This window comes from Camponotus vicinus, unplaced genomic scaffold (genome assembly GCF_025532165.1).
Source record: "Camponotus vicinus isolate PSW18456_S1 unplaced genomic scaffold, iyCamVici1.0 SCAF_3, whole genome shotgun sequence".
In the NCBI taxonomy this organism is placed as follows: Eukaryota; Metazoa; Arthropoda; class Insecta; order Hymenoptera; family Formicidae; genus Camponotus; species Camponotus vicinus.
In genome coordinates this window covers 6,501,676-6,514,491 of record NW_028141967.1, presented here as the reverse complement: position 1 = coordinate 6,514,491, position 12,816 = coordinate 6,501,676, and the positions used below count along the sequence as shown (strand labels likewise).

The window sequence follows — 12,816 nt, the reverse complement described above, 5'->3', positions numbered from 1 at the left end:
TACTAGCATATCGTGGTCCTTTTAATCGTACAATTTTCGTAATTACAATTTTTTCATATATGTAAAAATAGCGTAGATATTTCAAGTGAGCAAAGATATATATGTGTGTGTGTGTGTGTGTGTGTGTGTGTGTGCGCGTGTGCGTGCGTGCGTGTGCGTGCGTGTGTGTGCGTGCGTGCGTGTGTGTGTGTGTGTATGTGTGTGTGTGTAGCGTATACGGGAGTTATGTGAGCAAGCGAGAAGGTAATAAGAGAGAGCGAGATAGCAATAGCACGAGCAACGAAGACACGGAAATCGAGTCTTTCTTGCAGCCTGGCATACTATTTCTCTCTCGCTCGCTCCTATCACTATCTCGCTCGCTTCTGTTATTGTTTCACTCGCTCTTACGTACTCATATACTGTCATGCTCATCTCGTTATCAAATCTGCCGCTGGCAAGCGGCCGATGACAAATTGTGACAAATAAATAAGTTAATTATTTTAAGATATATTTATAAAGGTATGCGAGTAATTTTAATGGAATAATGAAAATTTTGCGATTAAAATAACATCAAACACGGTATCAATCGGATAAATGTAGTTAAATACCCAGTCGACACAATTACGTGTTCACTATGGGTGCGTTCCTTTTGGACGCTTACACGCTTAAAGCGCTTATAAGCATTGCTTACGCTGTTCCCTTTGAAGTTATAAGCGCTTATAAAAGCATTTATGACGTCACTGTGACGACATAACTCGTGCTCACAAAAGCTTATCTCATCGAGGTAGGGTAGTAAAAGCGTGAGCGCTTATAGCACATAGCGTTGAAACGGAACGCACGTGTTCTGTGTAAATTAGAAAAATGGACGTTCCGAAGATATCAGTTGATATTGAAGATGGTGATACCAACAAAATTTATACAATATTAGTAACGGTAGAAGAAGCCAAACGTTTAGAAACTGGTAAGTTTATCATTAATATTTATATTATTCAAAATTTATATTATGTATTAATATAATAAAGTGGAATGAGGTTATGTAGACTTTTCTTTTTCTATTTTTCTGTTAATTAATAATATTCATGTAATTTTCATATCACTTTAATAATTATTATTTTGTTCTTTATAGATTACATTTTTGCAGTTCAAAAATTAGCAGAGGCAATAAATAAAAGTACTAAGTTGATTAAAGTTTTTGCGTCTAGTAATGGTTTTTATACAGATATTTACTTTTTATATAATAAAATTTTTTACATAATTATAAATAAATTAATTAAGAAAAAGATGTAAATGCATCTAATTTTTATAAATTTATTGTAAAAATAATTTTATACAGATAACAATGATTTACATGGTGAAAGCAATGAAATTGTCGAAAATGGAAATGGAAATAAATTATCGCAGGGAGTTCAAGATGAAGAAGTTGGAGGTATTTTTTTGTTAAATGTATTATCCAATTTGTATTTATGTATATGCGTGTATAAAAAATTAGTTTAATATATATAAAATTTTTTTAATAAATTTGTTTTAGTTATGTTTAAATGAAGCAATTCTCTTGCTAATTGATGAATACAATCTGCGACAAGATGACTTCACTTCTGGAAAAATGTCGCATAAAAAAATATGGGCATTAATTGCAGCAGAAATGGTTAAACATGGCCATAATGTTACTGGGCCGCAATGTTTATCAAAATATTCTGGTTTAAAGCGAACTTACAAATCTATTAAAGATAACAATAAACAATCTGGAGCTGGAACAAAAACATGGCCATATTTTTCTGTTAGTTATTATTATTAAGTTAATCGATAATATGATTAAGTAAAAAAAAATTAATTATTTTAATAATAATAACTTTTTTCAGCATATGGATAACTTACTCCATTCAAAACCGTATATGTCACCTCTAACGACTGTGTCATCGACAGGAAAAAGAACTGAAGCAGAAAACAGTAGTCTATCTAGTGTTGAGAGTTCAGAAAATGAAAAGCCTGTATACAGTAAGTTAGCAGCTTTATGTAATTACAGTCAATATTTTAATTAGTAACATATTATAGGTTGTAATTTTTTTTAGAAAAACCTCGACTAATGTCTTCTGTGGAACAATTAATTGATGATTTAAGAACTGACAGAAATGCGGCCGAAGAAGCTATGGAAAGACGTCACAAAGAAAATATAGACCTACGCCAGCAATTTCTTCATTCATTTGAAAAAATGATCGAATTTTTAAGTAAGAAATAACTTTATTTAATGAAAGATTTAAAGTTACTTTAATTAATATAACTATACTTAAAGATTACTTATAACTATACCAAAGACTTAAAGTTACAGAGTTACAAAGTTTAAAGACTTATAAACAAGTTTATTTTATTATGTAGTTTATTATTTACAATTTATAATACGTGCGATAAGAGTACAAGAAATAATAATAGAACATAACGTAATATTCTATTATTACTTTTTTTGCATAAATATGATATTAGCATACTAGTAATAATGTGATACAATAAATAAATGTAACGTACATACAAAAAGTAATCATAGAATACTACGTTTCTATTTTAGACACTATATTATAACACTAAAAATACATTATAAATAAAACTAATACATTATGAACATGTGATAATTATTTAATATTATTATTTATAAAGGTATAAAATTATTATTTATAAAAGAAAAGTTTTTGTATTGTAGTGTTTTTATGCATTTCGCATAAGTAAATTATCACAAATTGCATCACGTTTTGTGTTATCTGTATTTCCTCTCTCTCTTTGTAGATTTCTTATTAATATGTTATCGTTTTCTATTAAGTCTGTTTCTATAGGAAAATCATCATGATGCAATAAACAGATATTATGCAAAACACAACATGCAATAATAAATTCAGGAATCAAGTCCACACGTTCCATATCGAGTACTGTTAATAAGCTTCTAAATCTTCCTTTTAGTAAACCAAAGGCACGTTCAATAACAATTCGAGCAGATGAATGACAAAAGTTGTAGTTCTTTTGTTTGTTTGTTAGATGCCCATTATCCCGATATGGTGTCATTAAGTGTTCGTGAAGAGAGTAAGCTGAATCGCCTACTAAATGGCTGTTGTTGGGAAATTTTTCTACATCTTCTAAATAATTATAAACTTCAGATAAACGAAATACACGTTGATCATGGACAGAACCAACGTGTCCAGCAAGACAGTGGATAAACCGTCGTTCATGGTCACAAATGGCCTGTAAATAATTAAAAAAATTATCATATAATGATAGCTCACGAGCCCGATAACTATATTACAATTTAAATTACTTGTAATTGTATACTATGATGCCCTTTTCTATTAATATAAAATTCGGGATAGATATGTGGCGCTCTTATATTAATGTGCGTGCCATCAATTGATCCAATTATCCCAGGAAAAGCACTAGCTACAGTGAAGCCTCTGATAATTTTTTCTGCTTTATTGCCTTCTGGCCATTTAATATATAGAGGAGATAATTTGGCAATTGCTCTTGATACTCTCCTCACAGCTCTTAATGCACTAGCTCTTCCGACATTAAATTTCTCACAAATAGATCTATAAATAAATAAACTATCAAATAAGTATAATTAAAAAAAGCAGTATAATTTAGAAATGAAAGAAAAATTTGATATCTCATACCGATATGAATCTGGTGTAGCCATTTTCCATATGGCAATAAGAAATTATTTTTCTGGTGATAATGTTTTGCGTCCACTCTTAGATCTTGATAATGAAGGTTTTATAATATTTAAAATATAATTAAATGTTGTCCGCTTCATTCTAACATAATTAAAAATTTAAACAAAATTAGCTTTAGGAAACAATTGTTTTTTTCACTTATATAAATATATTTAATAAATATATTTATTATACATATATATTATAATTTATTAAATAAAAAATAATATTACCCTTATTTGAAAAATGTTAAACTGCATAAAAAATTATATAATAAATAAAAATAGTAAAAGTAACAAACAAATAAAATAATAATTTATAATAATAATATAATAATAATAATAAAATATTATAATTACCTGAAATGTGATTTAAACTGTATATCAGTATATGATGGTAAAATATCTTCTACGTAACCCTTTAGTCGTAATATAGGATTTTTAATGCGATGTTTATTAAGAATTATAAAAATATTTTCCAATAATTCTGTATTGCTTGGAGAATCTTCATCTTCAAACAATATTTCAAAAAATATTGCAATTAATGAGCATAAAATGATAATTTCTTTTTCGTCCATTTTTAAACATTCGTACTGCTCACACTGCTCACGCATCCAAAAGGAACAATCTTTTGTTTGCAATTTTAAGCGCTTAAGTAGCAAATGGAACGGTTGAAAATAGCGCTTATAAGCGTGAGCGCTTATAGCGCGTGAGCGTTCAAATGGAACGCACCCTATATAACAGCTATACATTTCAATATCACATTTTATATAACGTGAAAGTTGCTGCAATGTTGTAGTTATATTATAATTTCACCCCTTTTCAAAAGTAACGGTGATGATACATTTATGTTACAAATACATAACCGAAAAACATAGTTGCTATATATATGTTACATACTTACTTGAAAATACTGCAACCAAGGAATAACATTAATGAAACATATATAATACATAACATATATATAAATAAGATATATACCATTAATAAAACATATATATAACTTATACGTAAATAAGATATAATTGTAATAAGACGATGTAACGTTTATAAGGCTGATGGCAGAGAACAAGACGTAAGCGCTTACATCTGTCGTAGTCGTAGACATAAAGTAAAGCAGAACAAAACATATACGTACGTCGTGAGAAGCTCTTGTGTGGATGCGGTTACATATACGCTTTTCTCTGCCTTACTTTACGTTAACAACTACGACAGATGTAAACGCTTATGTCTTGTTCTCTGCCATCAGCCTATTAAGGGAAAAATAATTGTTACGATGTTATTGATAAAATACTTTATTTCTTAAAATTTATAGTATTTTTTAAAAATACTTAAAATTATAATGCACAATATCAATATTAACATTGAGACATAATATAATTATCACAAACAAAAAAAATTATTATATCATGAGAATTTCTTGTACTTAAGGCACTTAAGTATCACAATACATCACAATACAATGTAATTAAAGAACATAGTAACTCAACTTATCTATTGTTAATTTTTTAGAAAAGTGAAATCTCAAGAAATTATAAAAAAAACAGACAAATAATGTTAAGTATTGTAATGTTCTGTTAGATGGCAGGCGAGTCAGAGTCGCATGCTCGCGCGCTAAGACCATCACATTTTTCTTTGTGGCTTGTATCACTCTCAATAAGTAAGCAATAAAGAGCACATTTAAGTAAAATATTTTGGTCCTTCGATGGCGTTACGGATATTCGTAACGAGAATCAGCATTAGTAAAACATAATAGCAGTGTACACATTATATACATTGCAAAAGTATCATATTCACACAAAATCAACAAGAAGCGATCATCGCAAGTATAACCTCAAATCAATGCACGGTTATTATAAAGGAAATAATCGAAAAGCTATACACAAATAGCACGATAAACAACACGGATTACAAGGATCCTGCAATATTGACAATACAATCGAGCCGAATAAAGAGAAGTTTCAGGTACGTGAGTCTCATTCCTATCTCAATCCTTTCCAAAAAAAGGGGGGGAAGGCACCATGTCAACGAAAAAAGGACTAAGATTAAGTAGAAGGCACATAAAAGGCAATTTAATCAGATTCAGTGAATTCTTAGAATCTCCAGCGGCAAATGATAAGGTAGAAGTACAAGAACGGTTAAATGTTGCTTCATTATTATTAAATAAATTCGAAACTGTTCAAGCGCAATTAGAAGAATTGGATCAACCTCAAGACGAAGCAGTAGAATTTATAGAACCAGCACAGGAAGAAATAGAGCAACGTCTGGAATTTGAAAACCTTTATTACAAATGTATGGCGAAGGCAAGAAGTCTTTTACAAACAGAAGCAGTGGACGTTCCAGCAGCAGAGAACATAAATAACAATTTCACAAAGGTAAAGTTGCCTACATTAGCACTTCCCACGTTCCAGGGGGAATATGAAAAATGGATGCTGTTTAAAGATTCATTCACATCTGTCATCGATCAGAACGTAAGTCTTACACCAATTCAAAAATTTCAATATCTTAGAAGTGCACTAAAAGGCGATGCATTACAAGTTATAGAATGTCTCAACACAAGCGCAGAAAATTACTATATCGCATGGGATTTGATAAAAAGAAGGTACGACAACAGAAGACTCATTGTAAATACACACGTTCAGCAACTTCTTAGCTTACCCGCCATTAGCAAAGCAGAGAATATTACACATCGGTCTCTCGTCGATTTAGTAAGGTCGCACGTTCGACCATTGAACGCACTAGATCAACCTGTACAATATTGGGATACGATAATAAGTTATATCGTCACGAGTAAGCTTGATTTCGCCACGAGACGAGATTGGGAAAATGAGGTAAGCAAGATTGAACACGATGAACTACCATCTCTCGAAGATTTAATGAAGTTTTTAGAAAATCGAAGTCAATCCTTTGAGTTAATAGAAAAATGCAAAATTAAACAAGAATTAGTTAAGTGCGCAAAAGTATCGAAGAAAGAAAGAGCAGTATCATTAGTCACGACCGAACGAGCATGTGAACTTTGTAATGAGAATCACAAGATTTATCAATGTCAATCATTTCTTGACATGCCGATTGTGACAAGAGCAAAAGAGATTCAAACTAAGCGTCTATGTCTTAATTGCTTACGGCCAGGACATATAAGTAAGGACTGCAAGGCATCCACTTGCAAGAAATGTAACAAACGTCACAACACCTTACTACATGAAGATCGAACAGCAAATATTTCTTCTAATGCACTCTTGAAGACGACGAGTCAAGCAGAACCGCAATCTTCCAATACAGCTGTTCATTACGTACAAACTTCTGAAGAAAATTGTTGCATTACACAAGATAGCTCCGAGTACACAGCGATTCATTATGCGCAAGGGAAATTCCCGCAAGTTATATTGTCCACTGCACAAGTGCTGATATATGACAAGTACGGAAAGCGCCATAGTTGTAGAGCATTACTAGATCAGGGCTCTCAATCAAATATCATAACAAGCGCCTTAGCACACAAGCTTAAATTACCTCTCGAAAATATTAATATGTCTATAAGCGGAGTTCTCAAGATATGAAGACAACAGTAGGACAATCAATTCAAGTTCAATTTTAATCGAGATTCGGTACCTTTTCGTCACAAATGTGTTGCCTGGTGATGCCAAAGATTACAAAAACGTTGCCACATATAAAGTTAACAAGTGATGTTGTTCGTATTCCAGATAACATTGAGCTTGCGGATCCTTCATTTGACACTCCAGGAGTCATCGAATTATTGATTGGTGCAGGTTTATTCTGGAATCTTCTATGCATTCCGCGCATTCAATTGTCAAAAGATGAGCCAATATGGCAAAAAACAAAGCTAGGATGGATTGTTGGAGGTGAAATGAATAACCCTCAAGAACATCAAGTTTCGACATGTCATTTGATTACAAACGAAACCTTAAATAACCAATTAGAACAATTTTGGAGGATTGAAGACATCGAAATTAGAGAAGAAATAGATCAGCTTGACCCTTGCGAGCAACATTTTATAAATACTTGTCAGCGACAACACGACGGAAAATATATAGTCAGTCTTCCCAAGAATGCGGAAATTCAATTAGGAAATTCTCGAGACAAGGCCGAAAAAAGATGATTCTCGTTGGAAAGACGATTGAACAAACAGCCTGACTTGAAGAATGCGTATCACAATTTTCTTAACGAATACCTTCTGTTGAATCATATGTCAGAAGTTGAAGACGTTAACTCAGAAGTAGAAGTTTTCTACTTACCGCATCAAGCAGTCATACGCAAAGACAAATTGACTACGAAATTACGAGTCGTTTTTGATGGATCGGCAAAATCATCTAATGGAAATTCACTCAACGATAAGCTACTGTGCGGACCTAATCTGCAGAACGATCTAATTGACATTTTACTGCGTTTTCGCATACATCAGATTGTAATTACTAGCGACATTAAAATGATGTATCGACAGATTTTGATCAGAGAAGAGGATCGACCATTGCAACGCATTCTATGGCGAGAAGAAACGGACCTGCCTATTAAAATTTTTAACCTGAATACGGTCACATATGGAACGTCTTGTGCACCGTTTTTAGCAATGCATTGCTTGAGGAAACTAGCAGAAGACGAAAGAAAGGATTATCCTCTGGCAGCCGCTATTTTAGAAAACGATTGTTATATGGATGACGTTCTTACTGGTACGAATACCATCACCGAAGCTTTGAAACTTCAAAAACAACTCACCGAACTGTTAGCACGAGGCAAATTCAAATTGCGAAAATGGCGATCAAATAAGCCAGAAGTTCTCAAACACTTGCAAAAAGAAGATCAAGCAGATGAGCTACTGCTACTAGAACAGAAACAGGCATTGAAGACTTTAGGTGTTCTATGGAACTCAAAAACGGACGAATTACAGTTCAACGTCACCCCAGCGGACCTAACTAGTATCACAAAACGGACTGTTTTTTCTACGATTGCTCGTATTTATGATCCATTGGGTCTTATTGGACCAATTGTAATAGAAGCAAAACACATTTTACAGAATTTGTGGCAATTGAAACTATCATGGGACGAACCGCTTCCTCAAGAACTGAATAAAAAATGGAGCACGTATATAAAGTCTTTATCAAAGGTAAATAAAATATGCATTCCTAGAGTCATTTGTCCAAATAACATAACGGGAACTATCGAGCTACATGGATTCAGTGACGCGTCCACCAAGGCATATGGCGCATGCATTTATGCAGTTAGTCGGGATGACGCAGGAGTCTTAACTTCGCGTCTTGTGTGCTCCAAATCTCGCATAGCACCACTGCAGACACTCTCCGTACCACGTTTAGAGCTCTGTGCCGCTCTATTGCTTGCAAAATTAGTACACGTCGTATCTCAAGCTTTTGGGATAAAGTATCGGCAACTTATTTATGGAGTGACTCTCAAATCGTGCTCGCATGGATACAAACTGCTGCATCGCAGGTGAAAACTTTTGTCGCAAATAGAATCTCAAAAATTCAGAAGTTAACGAAGCCGGAAAGTTGGCGTCATGTAAATTCATTTGAAAACCCGGCGGATATTTTGTTACGTAGATTACTAGGAGATAAACTCATCGAAAATGAATTATGGTGGGCAGGACCTCAGCGGCTCCTATTTCATGAACTACCGCACACATCAAACATGAAGATCATCAACATTCCTGAACAAAAGTCAATTTTTCTTAATGTGTGTTCCCCTATTTCAGGCATTCTACATAAATTTTCATCGTATAAAAAATTGCAACGAGTTATTGCCTATTGCAATCGATTCATTCAGATTAAATGTCGAAAGACGAAGTTATCAGGACCATTGACTGTAGACGAACTACTAGAAGCAGAATTAACAATAGCGAAGATGGTGCAACAAGAATCCTTTCCTTTAGAACGACTCAAGTTACAAAAAAAAGGCATGGTCAGCACTAAAAGCAAGCTTCTTCCACTCAACCCATTTCTGGACACGAATGGTTTAATCCGGATTGGCGGGCGAATACAACAATCTAACATGTCATGGGAACAACAACACCCGATTATTCTTCCTTCAGGACATTTTATTATCAATCTACTGATGTACGAAGAGCACGTCCGCCTTCTGCACTGTGGACCGGAACAACTTTTAAGTTCTATACGTCAAAAATACTGGCCGCTGTCAGGACGGCGAGAAGCAAAAACGATAAAGCATAATTGCATTAAGTGCTACCGTATGCGACCATCGGTACCTGATGCTATTATGGGAAATCTTCCTCGAGAACGTGTAACCGAAGGAACACGTCCTTTCATAAATTGTGGGGTAGACTATGCTGGACCCCTCCAATATCGCACAAGTCAAGGACGCGGAAGACCACAAATTTTAAAGGCATATTTCGCAGTATTTACATGTCTAAGTACAAAGGCAGTTCATCTAGAACTGGTTACTCAACTGACAACGGAGTGTTTTTTAGCAGCACTCAAGAGATTCACTTCTAGAAGAGGACTATGCGCTCAAATATTCTCTGACAACGGAACTAATTTTGTTGGAGCAAATAAGGAGCTGCAAACAATCTATGAATTTCTACGATCTAACAACGCAACCATCACTAAAGATTTAGCCGCACAAAAAATAAGCTGGAAATTCATACCTCCGAGAGCCGCACATTTTGGCGGCCTATGGGAGGCGGCAGTTAAAATTGCAAAACGTCATCTTTACACCGTAACTCAAGGTCTAGTACTAAACTTTGAAGAAGCCTATACATTACTTACACAAATTGAAGCAGTCATGAATTCTAGACCACTGATTCCTTTATCCTCTGATCCTCAAGAGGACTTATCTGTATTAACTCCCGCCCATTTTATAATAGGAGACTCACTTACATCTCCAGTCGAGTACTATTATCTCGATACAACCGTTTATCCCGCTGGGAACATTTGCAGAAAGTACGTCAACACTTTTGGCAAAGATGGCAAAGAGAATATTTATATCAACTCCAGACCAGATATAAGTGGAACATCTCTGGAACTAATATCCAACCAGGAGCCCTAGTGCTGTTGCAAGAGGACAATACCGCACCTCTTCATTGGCCATTGGGACGAATCATCGATGTCCATCCCGGACTTGACGGAGTTGTTCGAGTTGCGTCTGTTAAGACAGCTCGCGGAATTTATAAAAGACCACTCAAAAAACTATCTCTATTACCTATTCATTCACAATTTAATTACATTTGTTTAGTTGTTTTATTTGCATTTTATTTCTATTTGACGTCCGGATCCAAGATACATTTAATCTGTTAATTTGTTTATTTATACTGTAATATTTGAAACCAAAGATTTCAAAGTCGGGCGGAATGTTAAGTATTGTAATGTTCTGTTAGATGGCAGGCGAGTCAGAGTCGCATGCTCGCGCGCTAAGACCTCCACATTTTTCTTTGTGGCTTGTATCACTCTCAATAAGTAAGCAATAAAGAGCACATTTAAGTAACAAATAATAATCACTACATTAATACATATACTATAAACCCCTATTATTTCTTTAACGCAAGAGTTGCAGAGAAGCTTTAAAAAATATATAATTCTAATACCAGAAACCAGTACATTCTGAGTTAATGTAATTGAGCAAATATTTTTCTTGATATTATTGCACGCTCTTCTTAGAGAGGTTAGATCACACTAATCCTCGATAATTTGAGGAATCGCAGATAATGATGCTGCAAATAATAACAGCAATCTAATATTAAACACAAAAGGCTTTCCTTTTTACATTTAAAAATAAATGCACTGATAATAAAATAACTTACCTATTAAAAAGTTTTCTATATGGTATAAGAAGTAACGACAAGCCAAAACGGAAAGAACAAAAGATCCAACGCCACGGACGATTGCAATAAAGGCTGCGTTCCGAAATTCACTGTCAGTAATGAAAATCTACAATATACGTAACGTAAACTATAGATTTACAATACTGGCAGTGAATTTCGGAACGCAGCCATAATATAATATCTATGTAGTTTCAACGTTTAAATTCTATATAAAAATAATATTATCATATAACTGATTAATGATATTGATTTTACGTTGCTGCAATATCATACTGCAATATTGGTTATATATTGAAGCACCACATGCTTGTTATGTAAATAATATGTTGCATTCGTACATTTATATTACATAACAGGAAGCGATAAATGGAAGTAACTGTGATATAAATATCACAAAACATTTGTTATATAAAGTATTACTCCCAAGTTATATAACAGTAACAAATTGTGTCGACTGGGTATATATAATCAAAATTTTTATTATCAGACTAATTAAAAATTATCCGATTTACGTTGTGTTTGATATCATTTTAATCGCAAAAATTTCAATAATTCATTAAAATTACTAGTATGCCAGGCTGCAAGAAAGACTCGATTTCCGTGTCTTCGTTGCTCGTGCTATTGCTATCTCGCTCTCTCTTATTACCTTCTCGCTTGCTCACATAACTCCCGTATACGCTACACACACACACATACACACACACACACACACGCACGCACGCACACACACGCACGCACACGCACGCACGCACACGCGCGCGCACACACACACACACACACACACACACACACACACACACACACACACACACATATATCTTTGCTCACTTGAAATATCTACGCTATTTTTACAGATATGAAAAAATTGTAATTACGAAAATTGTACGATTAAAAGGACCATGATATGCTAGTAATATTGTTTTCGCAAGTGGAAGCGTTTCAGAGATTTCAAGATTATCTTCATATTTTTTAATGGAACCATCCTAATTTATTTATATAAATCGATACCTCGCAATATTTCGTGTAAAAAGTTATAAAGATAGGATAGTCAAAAATTGAATAGTTGACGAGATATTTGATTCTTTAAGTTGACATAATTTTATATAAATTATAAAATATCTGATAAAATGTTTATTTTTCAATTATTTTACTTTAATAATTTTATGCATAGAATAATAAGAGGAATCAGTTAATGTAAAGAAAACATGATTGTTCTTAAAAAATATGTCGCTGCTCATTGCATTTATATATAAAAAAAAAAAAAAAATATATATATATATACATATATACATATATATAGATCCTGATATCAAAATATTCCGACTAGCATAAAATGCCGGTATAAATG

General features: G+C 33.6%; 2 protein-coding genes and 1 long non-coding RNA gene across 5 annotated transcripts; all 3 read left to right on the top strand.

Annotated features, from left to right (window-relative positions):
• Window positions 1–612: 612 nt before the first annotated feature.
• LOC145968013 (uncharacterized) lies at window positions 613–1,636 on the top strand. Of its 2 annotated transcripts, XR_014437639.1 has the most exons (4): window positions 613–940; window positions 1,106–1,150; window positions 1,313–1,405; window positions 1,508–1,636. It is a non-coding gene; the product is annotated as an uncharacterized LOC145968013 (long non-coding RNA). The 2 variants fall into 2 exon arrangements; XR_014437640.1 differs by lacking the exon at window positions 1,106–1,150.
• LOC145968012 (uncharacterized) lies at window positions 1,518–2,558 on the top strand. The gene is made up of 3 exons (XM_083093181.1): window positions 1,518–1,756; window positions 1,839–1,974; window positions 2,049–2,558. The coding sequence occupies exons 1-3, from the start codon at window positions 1,583–1,585 to the stop codon at window positions 2,213–2,215; spliced, it is 477 nt and encodes a 158-aa protein (XP_082949307.1). The 5' UTR covers window positions 1,518–1,582; the 3' UTR covers window positions 2,216–2,558.
• A 3,715-nt stretch (window positions 2,559–6,273) lies between these two features.
• Window positions 6,274–11,115, top strand: LOC145968371 (uncharacterized). 2 transcript variants are annotated; one of them, XR_014437726.1, is made up of 2 exons: window positions 6,274–6,498; window positions 9,387–9,436. XR_014437726.1 is itself a non-coding variant. In XM_083093769.1 (2 exons), the coding sequence occupies exons 1-2, from the start codon at window positions 8,753–8,755 to the stop codon at window positions 10,694–10,696; spliced, it is 1,341 nt and encodes a 446-aa protein (XP_082949895.1). In that variant the 5' UTR covers window positions 8,706–8,752; the 3' UTR covers window positions 10,697–11,115. The 2 variants fall into 2 exon arrangements, 1 of the variants encoding a protein (XP_082949895.1); XM_083093769.1 differs by lacking the exon at window positions 6,274–6,498 and adding an exon at window positions 8,706–8,783 and having other exon boundaries at window positions 9,387–11,115.
• Window positions 11,116–12,816: the final 1,701 nt, after the last annotated feature.